Genomic DNA, 22,631 nt, shown 5'->3' with positions numbered 1-22,631 from the left:
AGCTATGATACTGTGATACTGTGTGGGTGAACTGCCCCCCTGTAAACCTCATCACGTAAGTAATAAACTTACACTAAAACAGGTTTATATCATATAACTAAAGGGCAAAATATGTCTGCAAGCATGAAGGAATGCATTCCAAAGACACATGGGGAGTGAGATTCTGGCCCTGATCTCATTCTTCTAAAGAATACTGTCAGATTCTTATGGAACACAGAGGTCATTTAATGTATGGAATTTCCTAGGGAAGTAGAGTGAATATGATTTGAAGGATAATCTGCGGCAGACAATTAAATGGAGACCAAATGGATCATCATACACCATGTTTAACCGTGTTTTTTCATAGACTGATTATGTGTCAAAACTATGCCAAAATGTGTTAAATGTTTGAAAATGTTGATGCTGTTTCAAGAAATATGCTCAAGTAATTGAGAAAAACTAGAAGTGGTTAGATATAAGAGACGTTGTGCCCAGACATCATCTACAGAGCTGATGGAGGAGTTATGAAGGGAAATCCTCACTGTACAGCAGGCAACCCACATGGTGTGCTGCTAACTTTAGCACAACGATGATACAAGAGACAGAAATCAATTTAAGAAAAGGTTAAATAGTGGTATGTGCCGATGGGGAAGGAAACCCCAATGCGTTTAATGGTGTGAGCAGCAGCCAAGGAAATAAGATTCATCAGACTGGTCTCCTACTCAAATCTAATACCTATACACAATAGTACGCGCTCCCAAATGTGAGTCTTGGTGGATGCATTTAGCTATACTGGCAGGTGAATACTTTTAGCAGTTTTTCCGTGAGAGTAAGTTCCCCATCCTTTCAACACACTCTCCCTTCTGCTTCCTCCTCTGCTCTCGGTCCTACTCTATTTGTCTTTAGATAGTGGGTACTTGCCCACTATCACACTGGCAATGTCCTGATGCTGTAAGTAAACACAGCTGAGTGTGTGGTCCTGGATGCCATTTGGATTAAGACAGGGAACAACTGGAGCAAACAGAGATTGTAACTGGAGAGCTAATCTACAAAGTATCCGATAAGAGAGGAGAAAGCCAGGCTGTGTGACAGCTATGGCGTCATACTCCCTGCGATTGCTGCTTCTTGGAAATAATTTCACCTTGACCTGAGTCCCACACACAGGGAGACACCGTGGTATCCAGTAGATGCCCATATGGCATTCTCTACCTGTGGCCTGAAGCACCTCTACCCCCCCCCCCCCCTATATCCATCCTCCTCCCCACTATCCTTCTCCCCTCCCTATCCAACAACTAATGAGTTCTGAGGGAGGGAGGTCAGAGTGTTAATGTACCTATTACAAAATTGCTGAGAAGGCTCCTTATCGAGCTTGCTGCCCAGGGCACTGCGGCTGATCCTATTACACACACAGAGCAAGTACCCTGGGAGGGGATGTAGTGTAGCTGGAGAGTGTGGGCATCAACAATCACCACATCCTTCACTGATTTATGTGCAGATAATAGTGCTTTAGCATGAGTGACAAACAATACTTGTTTGTCGTTGTAGTGTGTGATGGTGGGCCCCCTACTGACCAGGGATGGTACTGAATGCTGGTGGTCAAGTGGTAGAGGAAAAAGAGGCTTCTGTCAAGGATTCCCATAATAATTGCGAGATTCATTGTCTTCAGGAGTGCTCAAGAAATTTGTGAAGAAACTTTGTATAAAAATTATGTTATTGAAAAATCATAACCTGTTAGTTCTGTTATCTGGAGAATAGTAGCATTCTGCATACATCAAACATACATCACCAGTCCCTCACTGACTGAAGAGGCTAAAAGGTGTCTCTTAAATACCATTCACCCTATAATTATAGCAGTAGCAGGTAATGTATGCTGTAAGTAGTAACGTGGAATAAATTCAGCTATGACGTAAGTATAAGATAAGTATTATATTCTAGTAACTTTCTCTTTAACAGAAAAGAAAAAGCAACATTTATGATGGAGGATTCAAAGGTGACAAGCTGGGATCAGTCGCACCAGGCCGACGCGTCTCGGGGAGCGAGAAAACAAACAACGCTAATGTATAAGAGCATGTAACACTTCCTTGTCCATGTGCCTCATTGTGTCAAAGAACACTCAGAGTACAGACTGCCCTCTCACATGCATGGCACATGTGTACATTGTTAGATGACATTTCAAATGTTCATTCTTTTGCAACAGTAAAGAAACCTTTCATCATTGTGTTCATTGTGCTTTCTGTATTGATTTGAATTGCATAATGCTTACAAGTCCTCTCGAGCAGGACTGTTTTTGTGAGAGTTAAGAAAATAAAGGTAAGAACACAAAGATAATGTACAGTATGTGGGTATTTTTACATAACAGATTTGTCTTTTAAAATCATTTCCTCGTTGCCAATTTCCTTGTCTGTTCTGCATGTGTACACACCTGTCTTTTTCAAAAAAATGAAAAAATAATTAATTATGATTGCATTGTGCCAATGAACAATAAGGAAATATCCTGGCTCACAACGATTTCACATTAACATAATTCAAGCTGTGGGAAAAGTGTAGAAGGGACCAGTTATACATGACTAGAGGTCCATCATGCAAAGCCTAGCAGTTAGTGCAAGTTGGAGACCTGTGAATGTCCTGGTTCAAAAGGGCAAAGCCTTTCTAAAGTTGAATTCACACCATGATCACGGCAGATCCAAACATGCTACAGGTGTAGTGGCAGTAAAAGCAGAGATATGATTTTACATCCAGCACTATATTCTACATGACATCCAACCGCAGTAAGCGCTGCTCAGCCAAGAAGAAGCACAGCTCCAGCTGTGAGCTCCACATCAAGGGATCAAGGGAAACTTGATGATCCCAGAGGATGACACTGGAGCACACCTGCGGAGGCCTTTGAAGTGGCGGGGAGGTGCAATCTCACTACGACCTTGGCAGGACACGTCTCCCCGTGGTTATCTGGACGTCTATCTGAGGGGAATTAGCTGGGGCTCCTGTCACGGCTCCACCCTGCATCACTATACTGTACACTCAACTGAAGGTGCTGTATCTGCCTGTAGGAGAGGACTCTCACTACCGGCTTTGAGCCTCATGCATTCTCTGTTTACTAACCAGCAACACAAGCCTTGAGTTATTCCCCAAGGCAAGTAATGGATAGTTAAAGCCGTCCGTGTCATCTATCAGCAGTGAAAGGAATATGCTTGTTAAGCAGTCAAAATAGATCTAGAACAATCTAAATACAACATTGCTCGAGGGTACAGTATTACCAGTTCCGATGAGACCTTCAGCAATCATATGCACTGCTCCAGTAATCCTTCAGTGACATCAGGTGGCTGTATGTATTGGCTCTATAACAACTAGCATTACACTAACATTGAGGCACTGCCTAAATGGAGAGAAAACTAATAGTATTTTAATTCAGGTCTGAAGCCCCCAGAGAAATACCAATTATTAGGGGGGGTGTAATTGTGAATATCTGTACTTTATGTTGCATTATCTCACTAACCAATGTACCTGTGATGTGGATTCTTTTTTTTATTCTAAATGTATTAAATCTGTGCTCATGTGTTTTGTCATGATGAATTGGCTAAAAAATACAGCAAATGTTATATACTTACTTGTTGTAATTGCTTAGGATACAGTATATTTTTGAAAAGACAAGGGAATATAGCCTTTTTGTCTGAGATATGAGGGAGTATAGCCTTTCTGTCTAAGGCCTTAGGGAGTATAGCCTTTCTGTCTAAGGCCTTAGGAAGCATTGCCTTTCTGTCTAAGGCCTTAGGGAGTATAGCCTTTCTGTCTAAGGCCTTAGGGAGTATAGCCTTTCTGTCTAAGGCCTTAGGGAGTATAGCCTTTCTGTCTAAGGCCTTAGGAAGCATTGCCTTTCTGTCTAAGGCCTTAGGGAGTATAGCCTTTCTGTCTAAGGCCTTAGGGAGTATAGCCTTTCTGTCTAAGGCCTTAGGGAGTATAGCCTTTCTGTCTAAGGCCTTAGGGAGTATAGCCTTTCTGTCTAAGGCCTTAGGGAGTATTGCCTTTCTGTCTAAGGCCTTAGGGAGTATAGCCTTTTCATATAAGGCCTTAGGGAGTATAGCCTTTCTGTCTAAGGCCTTAGGGAGTATAGCCTTTCTGTGTATTGCCTTAGGGAGTATAGCCTTTCTGTCTAAGGCCTTAGGGAGTATAGCCTTTCTGTCTATGGCCTTAGGGAGTATAGCCTTTTCGTATATGGCCTTAGGGAGTATAGCCTTTCTGTCTAAGGCCTTAGGGAGTATAGCCTTTTCGTATAAGGCCTTAGGGAGTATAGCCTTTCTGTCTAAGGCCTTAGGGAGTATAGCCTTTCCGTGTATTGCCTTAGGGAGTATAGCCTTTTTGTCTATGGCCTTACAGAGTATAGCCTTTTCATTTAAAGGAGTATGTCATTTTGGTCTCACACCTGAGGGACTATAGCAGTTTAATCTGAGAACTAGATCCTTTTGATCTGACAACTATCAACTGAGAACTGAGGATGTCCTAAAACGGACACTATATTTGTGTATCATGTACTGCATCTGTTAGGGGTTAGCCTGCCTATACCCTTACCTCTGGGATATACTGCACCTTTGGTCTAAGCTTCACCTTCAAATCCCTGGTGAGCCTTGTTTTAAAGGGTGCTGATTGACCCTCTGGTTCAGTAGCAGATCCCCAGGTTTCCACAGTCTTCCCATGATGGATTCCAGCAGCCCAATGTACCTGAGGCCCCCTACCTGGCTCTCCCTCCTCACTCAGAGAGAACAAAGGCTCTGTGATCCCCATTACACACCACATTAATGATTGATCGCAGATGTCAAACAGTTTGGGCTCAGCTTGAAATACTCTTTTATAGGCACATACATTTATCACAGCCCAACGTTTGATGTTGAGCTACATAAGTGTGCGTCATAGGAGCCATACTGCAAGGCTCCCTGTGATGATCCTGATATCTTGAAGGGGATATACTGCGTGTGTGTCAGTGCCGCTACCCATTGATGTGTTGAGCCTTGCAATGACGTATGTGCAGAGGTTTCTAGAGTGTACAGCACATGCACATAGATTAAACACTGGATTTTGACTGATTACAATTTCTTAACAGTAAATACCAATATATTCAATACTAGATATTTTTCCAAATATGAAAACTGGAAAAAGGGGGGGGGAAAGGAAACCACAGGATACCCTTATTGAAATTACAGATTCACAAGAGACTTAGAGTGTTTGTAGCAGTAGAGTGTTTGTATTGAAACAGTACTATAACACCAGGTGTGAACATTCAAAGTTAATGCATATAATCGACTGTGGAAAATTCAATAAACACCTAAAAGTAGCATAGCAAATTGTTTAATTGAGCAATCAGGGGCAAGCAGAGATACAACAGCCCTTGATTATAGTGCCTTTTGTAACCACTGCATGGCAACATAATACACCTTTGTATGTTAAAATGCATATGGAAACTGTATTGTCATTTGGTCTTTCAGGGGTGGTCTTTCCTCAGCATGGTAGCAGCCCCACAGGCAGCACTCCGCCTGGTACACCTTGCCTACAGACCGTGTGTTGTGGCCTATAAAAACCAACCATCATTCATACATGGAAACATACACACAGTCAGACACACAAACAAAACATGTGAAGGATTTGATTTCTCTGGTTTCCTTTAATGAATACCATGGACACTACATCTGGTGGGTACTGAGGATTGATAGACTACTGTTCAAGTTAAGGGAAAGCTCTTCAGTATCTGGTATAAGCTGACTCACACTTTCTGCAATGAACTGAACATAGATTACTTATAAACCTCAAGGCTTGCCTGTTTCAACCTCTTAATGAGCTCCATACAAGCACATGCAATTGTAGCTGCAGCAGCACATAGAAAAGTGACAGAGGGCCAACTATGCATTCTGTATTGAATGCAGAATTTAGGTTACGAATAAATCAATACATTTAAACAAAATAGATAAACAAAATCAACAGGTTTTAACAATGAAGATAACAGTTGATAAATTGATTCTTTACAGTTAATTCACAATCACTTCAACATGTGTATATTCCCCTTCAACCCATGTATAGCTATACATACTGTTATTTAATTTTGAGCACTAATCAGCAGTAATTTCCAGTGGAAACAAAGAGCATTGTTGGCTTCTCGTCAATGGGCCTAACAGAGGAGGATTACAGGAGGAGATCAAATAAAGCTGTTTCCCAGAACTTCCAGTCAGTGAGCAGTGATCTGGTGGGCCTAAGGAGACAAGGAAACAAGTAGGTGGGGTTCCCCAGTGAGAGCACTACTGAGCTGGATCTAAGTGATGCCAGCTGGCAGATGCATCCATTTGTTTCTAGCTTTGAGGAGTTGAAAACTGAAAACTGTGTCTTGGACAGATGCAGGCTGCGCACAACGAGCCTTGTTCATGCTTGTGCTATTTAGGACAAGAAAAAAAAGAGGCAAAAATAGCATAGGCTGCAATTCTGCCAATGAGCCATGTCTGAATTAAGTAATCTTGTGAGAAAATACAAACCAAGAGCTGTAGTCTGACTGAAAAGCTCTCTTAACTTAAAATTTAGGATGACGTTGAAGTCAGAATGTGGCCCCAAAAGAATAAAGCGCTCCCCACCACAGTGAAAGACCTCATCTTAGCACACAATACTCTTCTCTAACTTTCCCATGGATACCGATGTTGTCTTGCAATCGACTCGGTTCGACATCTCACTATAGGATATGCTCTCCTGCATTCTCTATTCGCTGAAAGCCTATAAAGGCTACTGCACTGTGCACCCATTTAATTTCTTTATGCTCTTCACTCGCAAGCCTGTCTGCAGTGTTCTGATAGAATCTACCTAGCTTAACTGTTCCACTGGAAAGTTAACAGCTTTACTCGGGGCATTAGATTGCCTATTATTCCTCACAGGAATCCTGCTGATTCAGGCTTCACTCTTACCGGTGCAAAGTTCTCTCTGTTTGGTTTGCCAAAAAGAGATTGAGTTAGCCACTAGCATAGCTACTAGTGCCCTTTGGGTGACTTGTGAGTTTAGTTGCTAGCTGGTGGGTGAGCTTTCTTTGTGTACACCACCATCGAAGTGCTCCTCTCTTTTACTACACTAAGTGAAAGAAACAGTAGAGTTTAGCTCCCTACTGTTTTCCACACTAGATAACACTTGGTCGTAGCATTGCTTGGCTAGCTCTACCTACTGTACACAATCGTTAGCTTGCTACACCCACTGCCACTGAGATTAGCCTGGCTTTCTAGCATTCACCACACTGTGAAGCTACACTAGCTGGGGTCTATCAGGGTAGGTTGTAAGTAATAAACTAACACAAAATAATTACTATAACCTGAGACCCCGCCCATTGACTTGTGTCCTCTGTACTGGACATTTCGTTCACATGCATCTATCTCCTTTTACTATATACTATAGTGATATGTCAAGTGATGGGCTGGGATTCTGGGAACCGCCTCTTCCTTTTCCTCCAAAATGCCCAGCATACCAGCAAGCACATTTCATGGAAAGAGGAGAGGTAAGTCAAATATTGTTTACCTGTAGTTTGTTTTGCTATGATAATCATAGATGTTCTTGTTTATTAACATGTCAGGAATTATATATTTAGTTCTGATAGCAGTTAAGTTCAGAAACAATCCAGAATGATAAATAATTTAGTTTTTTAATCAAGTTGAATGTATTCTTGGTTTAATATCACTCTACAGCCATAATCTGTTAAATGTTTTATCTTCTAAGTTTGGCTGTCTTTTCACACTTAAATGGTCCTGTGGTCCACTACAGTGGACATTATGTAAAATTTAAAATTTAAAATAAATTTGAAAAAGATGGGTTTTTTTAACCCTAAATAGAGAGGAAATCACACACAAAAAGAAATTGGAAGACACTTTTTTTCCTTGGTTCCCAGGAGGATAAACCACCACCTGGCTACTTTGCTCTCGTAGTTCCTTTCAGATTCAACTTCAGTTTGTGTGCTAGAAAGTGCGTTACACATGGTTGCTATTGGCTTGTTTGCGTGCATAGAAGTTTTACTGTTAGCCAATAGACATTTAGGGAATTTCCACGTATCTGTTTATCTTATTCACGTCCTCTGCCTCGATTGAAGATGCCGCCTGGTAAATCCAAGGAAGCAGGGATCCGTTGCTTTGGAGCAGCAACCATCTGTTGTCTCTCGGAGCAACACATGTACCAGGCAGACTGAATTCGGAACCGGATTTACTGTCGTGAGAAGGCCCCCTACCAAGGGAATGGTGACTCCATCCGGATGTCGTCCAGGAGATTTAGAGACGTTACGGCGAGGCTGTCGTAGATCTTTATGCGTCTCACCAGTGGCCCGCAGTGGCCCAGGAGATCTATAAGATGGCATGGTTGCTAGCCTTCACCACAGCCAAGCACGTTAGTGACCTCCATGTGCTCTCGTTTCATCCTTCATGCACTCAGTTTGCTCCTGCGACTCAAAGTTACAATATGTCTTAACGCCATGTTCGTCCCCAAAGTATTTTTTATGACGCACAGTAGTCATGTTTTTTACATCGACAAAACTGAGGCGTTCAGGGGATGTGATCAACTGTTTGTGTGTTTCGCCAACGCTGCACTATCCAAACAGCGCCTTTCCCACTGGATAGTGGAGGCTATTGCAGAAGTGTACGGTTCTAAAGGCCTGCAGCCCTCATTGGGAGTAAGCCCCCTTAACCGTATCCCAAAGTTCCCTGCTGTCCTAAAAGCACATAAACAATTACATAAAATGCATTGAAGAAGGACAGAAAAAAGGCCTACTTAGGGTTAGTGTGTTAATGTGTCCCTCCAGATGTGTCATTACTCACCTACCTACCTTCCTACCACCTGTGCGGCAAGAGTCCCATTTCAGCAGACCCCACACAGCGTCAGATGCAAAATAGTGTGTGGCACGGTACTGTGGGTGTTGGGAGTGGTGCCAATCAGGACCCCCTGAGCACACCATAAAGCCGCAGGTTTTGAGGTTGCACTAATTGCACCACAGAAAACCTGACACAGAAATTTGGAGGGGGGCCCCCCTCCCAAATACAGCGGCAGAATCTCTGTGTCAGGTTTTCTGGGGGGATTCTAACAATAATCCGGAAAAATAGAGACTTTAAAGGGAGATTAGAATTTGCAGGATATTAGACCAGAGCCAAAAGATCTTTATCTAGTGCCTTAATTAAATATAACTAGATATATATAGATATCCACTTACAATGTGCTCACTACGTCCACTTGACATAAACGTTATTACAATCCCTTTTAGTTCTGTAAGTTCAGAGTTAAAAAAACTATGTCTATGTCATAGAGTAGCCCTATAACCAGTGGCAATCAAAAATGGGAATGTAAGCAATGTAGGAGAAGCACATTCTAGTTTCCTGTCTCTCTCTCAGCAGTGCTACCAGTCCTTAAGTAAATTACTTTTCCAACTCCAATCCATACATTACACAAACGTGGCCTCCAGGGACTTCATCATAATTTCCATCTGCAAGCTGTCAGACAGTCTGCTGCTGAATATGTACCAGAGTAGGGAAAATGTGACAGGAAAACCAACCACTTATCTGTTTTACATTCAGAGAAAGAGAGGAGGGAGAGAGAGAATGAGAGATTACGTGATTCATAGCAGAGCTGTGTGTGTGTGAGATTGGGGATATACTGTACACTAATCTTCTAAAAACATTGGGAGCTTCCCAGTGACTATATCTGTGTGGACTGGACTCATGACATTGACCATTGACTCATGACATCAGAATTCTGACAGCTGTGGCTTCTCTGACATTTGCTGCTCCTAGGCTCAACTGTTAACTCTTCAGGCAACTCTATAGCAGTGTTTCTCAGTGCTGGGCGATTAATTCATTACAGAATCAGGAATGGTAGTGCAATGTGGGTCTCTAGAACCATTCTCTATAGTCAAAGTTTCAGTGAAACATACAGTACACACTTAAGAGAATGTGAAGAAGACTAATCAATAGCACAACATATCTGGTAAGAAAATCAGGGGTATTCATACAAAATGCATTAATACTCACTGTGCGAAGCAAACATAATTTATGTGCTGTCTGCCACATATGAAATAGTTAGGTGCTGCACCTGGCTGTGGTAACATCAAAAATAGTGAATAAGTGAGGCCTTGACGGGGAGCACTCAAGGAGCACAGCCTGGCCATTGACATTGACCTAACAAACAGCCGTGATTGACCAGACAGACAGGAAGGGCTGTTTTCACACTGTTCACCTCAAAAGGACTTGAGAGTGCCACATTTCCCAACTGCCTGTGAAATATACTGTATGGCTACCACTGAGTCATTTTTCAATGAACAAGAAAGTCAGCATGATTAAAGACCTTTTAACTGAGAGGTAAAAATAAAAATGTGAAAAGCAGAGCATTCATAATTTCCTCTGCTCTACTTCTTTTTTTTTCTTTTCATTTCTCTTGCCAGCTTTGGCACTATATCAGAGATGTGATGGGTGCCAGATATGGAATGCATAATACATTGTGATGAAATGTTCTGACCTGCAGCCTAACACAGACAAAGACCCCTCTCATCAACTGCTGGAATCTCCCTACCAACTTTCTGTGTTTTCATGCCTTGATATGATGCACAATCAGGGTAAGGATAAAGGAAATAAACTGTCTTCCTAGCTGCTCTCCATAAACATTTATATGCTCTTCATCAAACGAGACAGAGGGTAGCCTCCGAGCACATCACAAATACAGCATTTGCCCTCATTTTCCCACAACATCAGTCAGACAGGCTACACTTAAGGGGCATGCAGGAACCTGTTGCTGGGAGAAGGAGGAAAAAAAGGAGAGCTCACCTTTTTCTCTGCAGCATTTTACTGTTTAGTGTTTGTTTCTTCTACAGTTTGTGTTATATATACTATATATTCCATAGTATACTGTTGGTCTTCCATTTGAATGCTTCAACTATACCATCATCCAAAAGGGGAAATAATACACTTCTTTGGGACATTTTCCCAGCAGACACAGAAACATCCAGTCAAAACAATATTAGTTACATCAAAGTAAAAATAAACAAACACATAATGGTAGACATAAAAGTTCTCAACAATACCAGGGAGTTTAGCAGGCAAAAGGTTACTTGACTTGAGCTAACATACTTTATATTTTCTAGGGAAAGAGCACTTTGAAATTGTGCAAATACCAAAAAAAAGATGTTCCTGATGTTGAGGGTGCAGGTGTATTTGGAATATCTGCAGTTTGTAAAATGATTTACATTACTTTAATGAATAAACCAGTCATAAAAGCAGAGTTAACTGTTATTCATAACACAATGACATAACAATGGTAGATTCTTAGCATATCAAGTCCTTCTAAAACTATCAAATGAATGGGGATCATCTTAAAGCAAGTTGGGCATAGGGCACAACTTAAATCACTGCTACAATCGCCCTCACCACAACCATCGAACTGGGGGCTTCTGCTCGGCTGAGCTCTAATATATTTGGTTGCAATCACTGCCATCTGGTGGCCTTAGTCATTTTGAATTCATGATCATGTAATAATGGACAAAGAAAACATTTTCATGTCAGTGCTTTTTATTGTTCATTGTCATTATTTTGAGGGCTGAAATAACCCAACAAGCCCTTTAGAAACCAAAATATAACACGTACAATAAAGTTTTAAATTACCTCTAAAATGCATTGTGTTGCTCTCTAATTGACATTGATCATTGTGTGTAAGTTCTTTCGATGAGAGAAACACTTTTAGAAATACAAAATATGTATAGAGTCACTTCACTGCTCTGCTTAACTCACTAACTGCCAAAAAAATCCGGAACACTCTCCACCTAGAGTGTCAAGTGTTTTATGTGGTATTGACTTAGCAACAATACTTTGATTGGCTACAAAATGAATCTTAATTTATGAATTTCTGGTGAATAAAGTCACCCTTGGCACTCTAGAATGTTGACAATTCGGGTGATTTTATTCACTAAATGAGTTAATGTGAAGACTCAAAGCAAAGTTTAAGTGAACAACAAGTGAACATTATGTGTGCCTACTGCCTGCTACTTCTTATGGTCACGACACGTTCACGGTCAGTGTCAGTTCATTACCTTTTCTGTGCAGGGGTAATAAAGTATTCAGGGGTAATGAAGTGGATAAACATGAAATGTGACATTTAACTTGCATATGAAATAGCCTATGTTAATCTATAACACACACTAGGGCCGCACGATATATCGTATACCTATTGTTATTGCGATTATAACATGTGCAATATTATCTCAAGTGGCCTCGATATAAGTTAAGTTATGTTTCAATAGTCGTCAACATAGCTTCAAAGAGATGCGCTTAACTCAAAGCGTGTTATTGCTGACCTGTATAGCACGCAGGCGTGGCGTCGGCGCCACAAAATCCACCTATCTGCATTTGGCACATTCACCAGCAAGTCGTCATGACGACGAGTAGGCCTACTGATGCTGAAGTGGAGACTGCTACCAACCAAGCCTGTCTCACTCCCTGTCTAGTCCATCCACAAAGCAGACCCCATGGAGGCTTTCTGTAGCGCTATATAATCGACAAGCTCCCGCTGACGTAAAGACTTAATAAAAGCGGCATACAAAACATGCGGGGGGAATATTTAGCGGTATTTTGACACAGGGGCGGGTGCGAGAGCTCAAGCTTAGAAGATTTGTTCGGTGCAGGATATGCACGATACAGTAGGAGTTATTTTCAGTGGGACAGGAGAATAAAATCTGCAGGACAAGACCATTTTTCTATCCCATATTATCCTTAACCTCAAATGGTCGACCGTTATCAAAGGGTGTTGCCAATGTAATGTAATGTGCATTTTGCAAACTTAAAATGTCATTTCAAAGAATAAGCTCTCTTTTATACACAAGATGCGCTACTGTATGTGAGTCATGTGTAGGGCAGGTTGGGTATTTCCCACCCAAATATAATGTTGTCTACCCCATTGATTGTGAGATGTCATCTTAAAAGGACTGCAGTATTGGTTTTTTTAATAACAAAAGTCATATCGATATCACAATATCTAGCTAAATTATCGCAATATGATATTTTCTCCATATCGTGCAGCCCTAACACACACCTCTAGTCTCCACCTGAAACAACACTGTCCTTCACTCAGTTCAGCTGGGACAGTGTGCCCTCTAACACTACACAATACCATGTTAGATTTGTCAAACTGGTGGTCATTTAAGCGTGGAAGAACAAACTGTCCCTACTGTCATGTTGTCACCAAGTTCACCAAGAGAACAAAAAAAGGTCAAGAAGCTGGGCGAGCTGCTGCTGTTGGACTTAGTTTAACTGCAAAGGAGCAGATCATGGAAACTCATCTGCTCATTCTTAAGGAAAAGCCATTAGTGCCAGGATCCCCCTTAAATCAGCCTGGACTGATAGTGGCAACGCAAGCAGGGATTCTTTGGACACCGAATGAGCAAGCACATCCACAATACTGCAAACCTGGCTCAGATACAGTACTGGGTGGGGGGGTTCAAGAGAGCTACTCCTTGATTTATCTCTTAAAGATGGGGGAATTTCTTTCCACAGAGCCACACAAAGCACATAGAGTTTGCAGATACTGAACATCAACAGTCCAACACTGCTGTTGCATAAAAGGATTGGAGTTTGGTAATTGGGACTCAAGCCAGTTACTCTAATAATGTGAGCCACCCCTAGTCAATAGATATCCCCGAGTGAGCCCCACCGCCTGGTACAGCAAAGCTATTAATCTTCAACTGGTGACCAGCTTGTCTAAATGAGGCTCCAAAGTGCTGGTTATGTCTCTTGTATGTACATGGGTGTATCAGAGGGACGTATGGCTCAATGAGAATGCGAGTTCACTCACCAAAAGATCAGATCTTTTGTTGTGCTTTTCACTGTAAACAAAGGGAATAAGGGATGTCCAATTACATTGGAGGTTTATTATATATATATATATATATATATATATATATATATATATATATATATATATATATATATATATACACAAATAAACAAACAAACAATATTACCATTCACAGCAACCCTTCACTACATCTGCTATTGCGCCCCCTGCTGCTAGGCAGATGTAACAAAGAAGGGCTCTCCATGGAGGCTCCAAGCAGGCTATCCCTCCATAGCTTTCCATAGAAGCAGATCCTGTTGCACATTCTCTTGGAAGGCCTGCTATCCAAAGGATGTCTTTGTGATGTACCACTTCTTTCAGAGGCCTTACGGACTAAGATAAAGGGTGGAGTCTGGTGGACCACCTGGTTACAACCAAAGTGAGACATGCAAAACTTAATGCAGATCTGTGCAGGTTCACTCACTGACCTGCAGTCAGTCAGTCAGTCAGTGCAATGAGGCAAAGCTGGTACGTCTGTGATCCCCTGCTGCATGGCTTGGGCCCAGGCCTGGGGAGGTGGGGGGGCTGGGGACGTTGTAGGCAGGGTTGGCAATATGCAGAGCTGCACGCTTGCTGCTGCGCTTCGACCGGGTCTTGGCCAGACGGGGAGTCCTATCCGGGTGGCTGGTGGTGTCGTGCGCCCCACAGCTCATAGAACGCTCTGCAGAGGAGTGAGAGTTCACGGGCGGGCTGCTGTATGGGCCAGCAGGGACTGTCTGGGGCTTCCCATGGGGACACGGGCTGGAGAGGAGCGGAGAGCGAGAGGCTGTCTCCAACAAGCCTTTAGTTCCCTGTGTGCACTGAGATGATGATGGAGATGGACAGAAAAGAGAAGAAAAAAGTAAGACAAGGTGAGGAGGATTATTTTTTTTAAAAAGAGAGCATGAGCAGGAAAGAACAGAAGCAAGAAAAGGTGGCTGCCAGGGGTAAAAAAAAGAAACAAAAAAAAAAGAAGCAGTTTAAGTACAGGATCACTCAAACAACAGTGCAGAGAGCAAGCTATGGGCCAGCAAGGAGAGCATGCAGGTACTCTAATGGTATATTTGTGAGAGGCAGTCATGCAGACAAAATTACACTTCTCAAACACAGTGGTATGAGTCACCCAAGAGAAACAAACAGGCAAATATGAGGAAGCATCAACAAAAACCTAGTGGACCATTTCATTGAAAATGATTGCTTGTCTGATTGGCTAAGCCCAGAATACAGAGATGTTCTTATTGTATTATGTAAAGACCGCATCGCTGTCAGCACGCATTTAAAAGATTATTCATAATGCAGAGTGGAATGCAGAGTGGAATTTGTATGAGTTCTCCTCAGTGGAACCATTTCCTGTTAAACCAGCATGGATGCATCAAACCTTAAAGAGAAAAATAAGTGAAGGCTAAGTCGCTGTAAGCTATTATCATATCTACTGCATCCAAATTAATAGCATATCTTATCTGTCTTTATGCTCTGTGGGTATGTGTGCACAAAATACTGCATGGCCATAAGTGAAAAGAAACTAACCCAACAGAGAATCACAATTAAAAGACTACATGTGCACTATTATACTTTCCCCAGTTCTTAGTGCTAAATCTCTAAACAGTCTGAAGCCTGGATGAGCCCTTGTTTCAATCTCCATCCACTGCCATGTGTGATGTGATGCAGCCTGACACAGTAAGAATAAGCAGTGTAAACCAAGCTTGGCAGCACAGTAGAGAGCAGCCAAGCAACATGCAGACACAGCAGCCACAAGGAGCCAGACACCCCACTGCACTCTACACCCCTCTCTGGGGGTCTTACCAACCTCTAGTCCTGCCCTGTCTCTCTCCACTAAAACTGGCGAATCAGCCAGTACAGGACAGAGCAAAATCCAGACAATTCTCCTCCTAATGGGGGTGGCAGGACATGTGTACACACACAAAACACACACACACACATACACAAGTTAACACTAAAAAGGAATTGGCACTCTGTCGTAAACATGGTGACAGTAGGGACAGTTTGTTCTTCCACACTTAAATGATCACCAGTTTGAAGTTGTAGACAGACAGACACACAACACACACACAATCGTTGTGAGTAATGGGGTGCCAAAAACAATTATGATCTGTGCATACATGAGTCTAATCAAAATGGTCAGTTTGGAAATAATTATTTATTAACTTTTAAAATGCAATATTTGATACTTTACATTTCTTGGACAAAAATATTTGAAATGTATATAAATATGATGACAAAAAAAAAAAGGAAAAAAAAGGAAAAAAAATATAATATATAATAAGGGAGATGATTTTGACTGGCTTGAGGTGGTTTGTGTATGATGTGATGTAACTTGACAATTACATAATGTAACACACATCTCACTGCAGTAACACATCAAGACTGTTAAACTCAGAGACAGATGCAAAACAGTGGGAAACAACAACATTGAGAAGAGACAAATGCAACGTACTCCATAAGCACAGGGAATCCTTGTCTCCCCGTCCCCCCCTTGAGATAGCTGGGTCTAGACAGTCATTTTTCCTAGATAGGTATGACAGCCGAAACCACTTTCAACATCTCTCTCTCTGTCTCTCTCTGTCTGTCTCTCTCTCTCTCTTTGTCTCTCACAGTCATGTGAAAAGAAGGATGTGAAACTAGGGCACCTGGGCAGGGGAAATTCTTTTGACTTAAAAACAGACAAATATAACTTACCCTGAGCTCACCCATAGAAACAACACATGTATTGGTGTAGTGTAACACACTACAACTCCCTTAAAATAAGTAAAGATAAAATCAGATAGTATATCATATTACATTCCCTTTTTCACAGAAAAAAGACTCAACATCATTGCTCTGCTCTCATACTGTAGTAGCCATAAAGGCCTCAAGTCTTAATCCATAATCTAAAAGGCATAAAATAGTTGAGCTCCTCCCAGGTCAAATACAGTACATGGCCTAGCAGCAAGTATCAATTCCTCTTTCCAGTGAAAAACCGCAATGTACTCTACTGTACATCAAACGAACGCTTGAAATGGACAGGCTACCAGGGTCAGCAACCAGAGGGGAACAGTACACCACACTTGATGACTACTCCTGAAGATTCCAGTTATGATGACCTAACAAAGTTTACTTGTGACAGTAATAGCCACAATTTGGGTCATCCAACATGGTATGTTCACATTTCAGATGGCCTATAATTTGGATCTAATGGCGTTTACAAGCCGTTATCGAAAGTGAGACAGGGAGTGTTGGATAATCTCAGGTCTTCTTTTCTATGTCTGGTCACCATCTGTATTGTGCAGAGTACCAGATGCTGCCTAATAAACTGGTCTGTGGAGCAAAGATACTGAAAGTGAACACCATACACAACAGTCAGGCAACAGTCATGTGGGGGGGGGGGGGGGGGGGTTGGGTTAGGTTGGAGCAGGCAACTGAGGTCTGTCAGGCTGAGGAGCAGTTTGGCTGAGGACTGGGGAGTGCAGGTAGAAGGGAGGGGGGTTCCTGCAAGGCACAAGGCACCTGGGAGGATCCTCCTACCACGTTTATCTCATTTTTAGCAGTTAGATCAGGCAGCTCGATCTCTGTGGTGGCAGTCTGGGACAACTCCTCAGTGGGCAAGAAGCCTCTCCTGTCAATCAAACTGCGATGGGACAAGACAAAGGAACATGTCAGTCAGACTGTAATAATACATGGTCTTCTGATTTAATACACAATAAAGCATTTAGAGCCTCACCTCGGCGGCATAGGTCCACAGAGAACAGCACAACAGTTTGTGAAGATGTTGTTGTAGCTGTATGGGTTGTCAGTGTCCTCTGCCCCACTCTTCCCTGACCACGAACCTTTGACCTAGGAACAAGAGACATACACAATTGACCTACAGACTCCATCCTAGACTGGTGGTACTGAGATTGACCAAGTAACTGAGTGCTACTGTCAAGGTAAACTGAAACACACATTCATTAGCAGTACTCACATCCTCATTGGTTGTCAGGTTGGAAGCGACCAGATAGGTATGGAAGCCTGAGAGGCCCAAGATGGACCAAACTGAGAAGAAGCAGATCACCAGCTCCACGGCAGTACAGGAAGGGTCAAGGCCAACATAATTGAAGGTAAATGTATCTAAATGTCAACAGTGATGTCATTTAGGATTGACAGACACATTCTAATTTTAAAGGATTGAGAAGTCTTAAGTGACTAAAGGGGCCATATGCATTGGTCAGGGGAGTAACAGTGCAGTAGGTATTGGTCAGGTAAGCTCCTCCAGATCAACAGGGACATCAAACACAATGAAAGGATATCTGGCTGGACTCTCCTGAAGAGCGAAGACTAGGCCTTTCCCACCTTGCGTCCCTGAGGGGAAGAACAAAAGACGCTTGTTATAGATATGACTAACATGACTCCGCCCAAAAAAAACTATTCACAAGAATAATAATAATGTACAGGGATGGAACATCAGGCAAAGACCAGATTTCACTTCTGGCATCCTTTTTTAATCAACAAGCTGGAGACGGCCAGCATCGACACTTGCGGCTTCCATCCTTTTCTTTCCTCCTTCTTGTCAACACTGCGTGTGCAATTGTTTAGCGTTGTCTTTCCCAGCTACACACGCCCAATATACATGCAGAGCGCACTGCCGCCGCACCCCATGAGCATATAGACAAATTACACTTACAAGATAATATTCTGCAGAGCTCAAAGTAAAGTGCGTCATTACCGTTTTCAAAGCAGGGTATCGTGATACTTTTGTAGAACTGCAAGTGAGACTCTGGGAAGTGGTAAGCAATAATAGACATGACTAGTATCCCATACTGTTACCCTGGTTACGATCCAGAAGTCAGGTCAAAAAATAAACACAAGGGCATGGCAAAGGCCTGTTACACTGGCTTTAACAAAACAAGCCGGGCAGAGTACGTACGCAGTGCTAGATGTGTCGTCACACAACCGAAGATGAAGGCCGTCAGAAAGGAGAGAGACACGATAAAGGTATAGAAGAAACGGTAGTTGCGCTTCCCCACGCAGTTTCCAACCCAAGGGCAGTGGTGATCAAACCGCTCTGGAGTACAACAGAAGAGATAAAAGGAAAACAACGTTAGCAGTTACAGTGACATTGACATTGAAGCCTACCTCCTATTGCTCCCATCATAGCCTTGTCCCTTTCAATAGGATCAGACTGACACACAGAGAGGAAATTCAGTAACCCAAATACACAGACCACTGAGCATTACGATTACCCTAAAAATCAATGTAAACTACTGTGTCAGCTATTTTTCTAAATAAATCAACCAGGCACAATTCAATTAAAGAGTACAATTAGATCTAGGTTAATGATATTGGAATGTGACGCAATCAACTCTTCTCAACAAAACAAAGCACTGTACAGGAAATAAACTTGTATAAAAAGTGAAACTTTTGAGCAGCAGGCCTTGCCTTCAGAGTTGATCTGAATCTTTACAGATACCACAAAAAATAAATCATGTTTATATGGCCGATGAAGACCATAAAACAATCTCAACAGGATGTAGTGTGTCTGAATTATTCAGTGTGTAAATGTCACAGCCTCTGCTTCCACTGCTTACCCACACAGTTGTCACACAGGCTGCAGTGGGAGGTCCGGGGCGGCCGGAACATCTTGCAGGTGAAGCAGTACTTGAGCTTCACCACCTGCTGGTTGATGAGGACCTCCTTGGTGCGGGGCGGAGGGCGGTAGGTAGAGGAGCCAGAGTTGTCTGTCGGAGGGCAAAAGCATCAGGCAGGACTATGGGCACGTCACAAGATAATATAATCTTCAAGTCTTCAAGGTTTCTCTATGTGTTTGCACTCACTCAGCTCAAATCAGCTGTCAAAGGCATCACTGTAAGCAGGCTGATTAAGTCAAGAGCAGGGAGTGTCACTACAGAGCAGATGAGATCACTCATGGCCATTGCAGCCATCTGCACTTGGACAGTGGCAGATACTACATGATCAGTTAGACAAGGTCTGTGATCAATTAATGTATAACATAGGCGAACATATAGCACAGGTCCATGTCTGAAGCATAACAAATCAGTCTAAAAATAGCCCAGGAAAAGTTGGAGATAGCCTATAACAAATTAGCTTTGGCAGAGAACAGTACACTTCTGAGTCAGCAACGTGGCGTAAATTGCTGGCAGAATGGCATCCATTAGACTCAGTCATGGGGGAAGTAGCATGTCTTTATAAAACGCTACTTGTGAACTTGGTCAATCAACACAGACTCAGAGTGAGTGGTAGGCCATGGTAGTCATCAGGAGCCCACTGTCATTAAGTTTTAAATGATTGCTTGACATTAATAGGCTGATTTCATGAGCTCAACCACAGTAAACTGAAAAGCACCCTTAAGAGACCAACTCTGTTCCTTCCATTGACAGGCAGATACATTTTGTGCAGCCAGTCAAAATCATGTGTGTCTTAGTTTCCAACATTACCAATCTACTTTCTCAACACAACAGTGGAAGAACCAGTTAGGGTTATTGTGAAACACCAGGCCTGTTCTGTTGCAAGACTTCCCATTGTTGACTACTCACTCCTTACATTTATTGTGCCACAGAATGAATCACTCTAGCTAAAACAACACCCTCTCTCTCCTAAGCTGTGCACAAACCATAAAGCACTCTAAAGAGAGCCAGACCATGTGAGAACCATTATGCCAGTGTCATCCACCATAATTAGGGCAGAAAGTCCTTTAATTTTTCACACAATTAAATGCCAGTGGCAAAGCCCAGGGTCTCATTCACAGAGCAACAACACCCCACTCCCCCCCCCCCCCCAAACCAGAAGACTCCCATCCACCATGCTTGGTCAAAAGAGACTGGAGGGGTGGTCAATGCAATTATGCAGTTTAATCATTTGCTGTCTGAATAGGCCTAATGCATTGTTCAAACCAAAAGCTGGCTGCTACAGCATCTGAAAAAAAGAGTGTTAAGATATTTAAATCAGTGAGTGCCTGCGTTCTCTGTACGCCTACCAATCTGCTTCTCAATGTCTGCGGCCTCATCCGGTGTTGCCCTGGGCAGGATACCCGGGTCAGTGAAGCTGGTCTGGAGGAGGGAGATGACCACAAACACAAAGAGCACCGCTCCAATCACAGGGATGCAGCTGGTCAGGTGCTTCACCAGGAAAGGGCAGCTGTGACATCAGGACAAGCAAAAAAGAGGACATGATTGATTCCTGTGCACTGCAGCGAGTGACAGGACACAGACCATATTAAAATGTTCCATAACCTGAGGGTCTATCTACACTTGAACCCACACTGACCTGTCTAAGAAAAACCTGAGGATAATTATAACCTTGCAGTTCATAGTATTTGTTAAATCAATTGCCTTCAGCATTGGAAGTACCTTTAAGCTTTCATTTTTGTAAGGCCTAGGCCCTATTTCTAAATGCTGTCTGACTGCAACTCAAGGGCCAGTACCTATTTTCAACAATGTAGTTAGTAACTCTGATAATGCAGTCAGTTTTTCCGACCACCCAGGGATCTTATATTAAATAACTTTCAACACTTTTAATCACCACTTCATTCCCTGGAGATGCAACACACATTCCACTACCAAGATACCACTGTATGCGAGGAAGAATGACATTTTCAGCATTAAACCTATCCTTCCTTGAAATCTGTGCTTTGTGACTTTGGCATAATTATTTGAGGTGAATAACAGCTGAGCAACATGCAACAAAAACTTACTCGAAAATAAAGAATAGTCCACTTGTGACAAGAATGAGGCCAAGAGTAAGTGGCAGGACACCACTCTGGCGAGCCACGATGATCCGTCCATCGCAGTAGAAGCGATTCTTGCCGGGGAACACTTCCCATTTTCTCTTAGCCCCCTTTACCACCTTCTCGTTCTCGGCAACTGGTCGAGGTGGCGCCAGGGTTGGTGTGGGCGTTGAGAGAGCCTGCGGGTCGATTTGCTGGTATTCGCAATTTTTCATGATTTATGAAAACAATGTTGAATTGCTGTCCTCCCAGAATTGGACGTCCGTCCAGAGCAGCTGGGCAGCAGCTGGCTAGTGCTTGCCACGGAGCTATCTCCAGCAGACTAGCTACATCAGGCAGCAACTTGCTAAATTAGCTATACACGCTAACATTGTTAGTAACAATATACACTGACTAGCGCTAGCTACGCTCATGTTCCAATTGACTGGAGGAGGTTGTAATTGAATCAACAATGCCACCATCCGTATCCAACAATGTGTTTAAACAAATAGCTACACACTTCTTGAGGAAAACACTGCTACTATCAAATCCATCACAAGGCATCATGTCAACGATTGAAATACAGTCAGTAGTACAGTAGCCAGACAATGTAAGCTTACTTACTACTGTAATGGTATAGTGGCAGTAGGCATTATACGCTAGCTACTTGCTAATAATAACGTACCAAACCGGGTCCATGTACCAACTACAAGCCAATGTGGAGACCTGCGAGCAGGGATCGACATTAGCCACCGTCTGGCTAAATCAAAAGCTAAACCACTACCCTGTGTGTCATCTGAGCTAACAAGACAGCAACTGGCTCAAGAAGCTACAAACGGTAGCTCTCTAAGCTAACCCTAGCGGCTGGCATTGAAGCAGTACTACAGCTATGTATGTGTGCCCCATACACTGTATTCAAATATATCTTGTATCATACCAGGGTTCTTCTGTCTGATATTGACAATTCAGTTTGATCTTCTTTTTTGTTTTCACCACCACACACTCCGTGTCCGTTTTCCACTGTTCCAAACATCAAACTGAAGGGAAGGTTTACGACAGATTCAACTAGAAAAAGAAGTTCCAGAAGAAACTTAGTGGGCTTGTAAAGTCTTGTTTT

The 22,631-nt window shown here is 42.5% G+C and overlaps 1 protein-coding gene across 1 annotated transcript; it reads right to left on the bottom strand.

Moving 5' to 3' along the window:
* Positions 1-14,058: 14,058 nt before the first annotated feature.
* On the bottom strand, positions 14,059-22,309 carry zdhhc18b (zDHHC palmitoyltransferase 18b). The gene is made up of 9 exons (XM_083680705.1): positions 21,503-22,309; positions 20,786-20,946; positions 19,380-19,529; positions 18,719-18,856; positions 18,102-18,153; positions 17,777-17,879; positions 17,537-17,649; positions 17,341-17,443; positions 14,059-14,639 (listed from the first exon to the last, which is right to left on the bottom strand). The coding sequence occupies exons 1-9, from the start codon at positions 21,748-21,750 to the stop codon at positions 14,286-14,288; spliced, it is 1,422 nt and encodes a 473-aa protein (XP_083536831.1). The 5' UTR covers positions 21,751-22,309; the 3' UTR covers positions 14,059-14,285.
* Between the last annotated feature and the right edge of the window lie 322 nt (positions 22,310-22,631).

This window comes from Argentina silus (assembly GCF_951799395.1).
Source record: "Argentina silus genome assembly, chromosome: 11".
Taxonomy (NCBI): domain Eukaryota; kingdom Metazoa; phylum Chordata; class Actinopteri; order Argentiniformes; family Argentinidae; genus Argentina; species Argentina silus.
The sequence above is the reverse complement of the archived record's forward strand: the minus strand, read 5'-3'. Positions and strand labels throughout refer to the sequence as shown.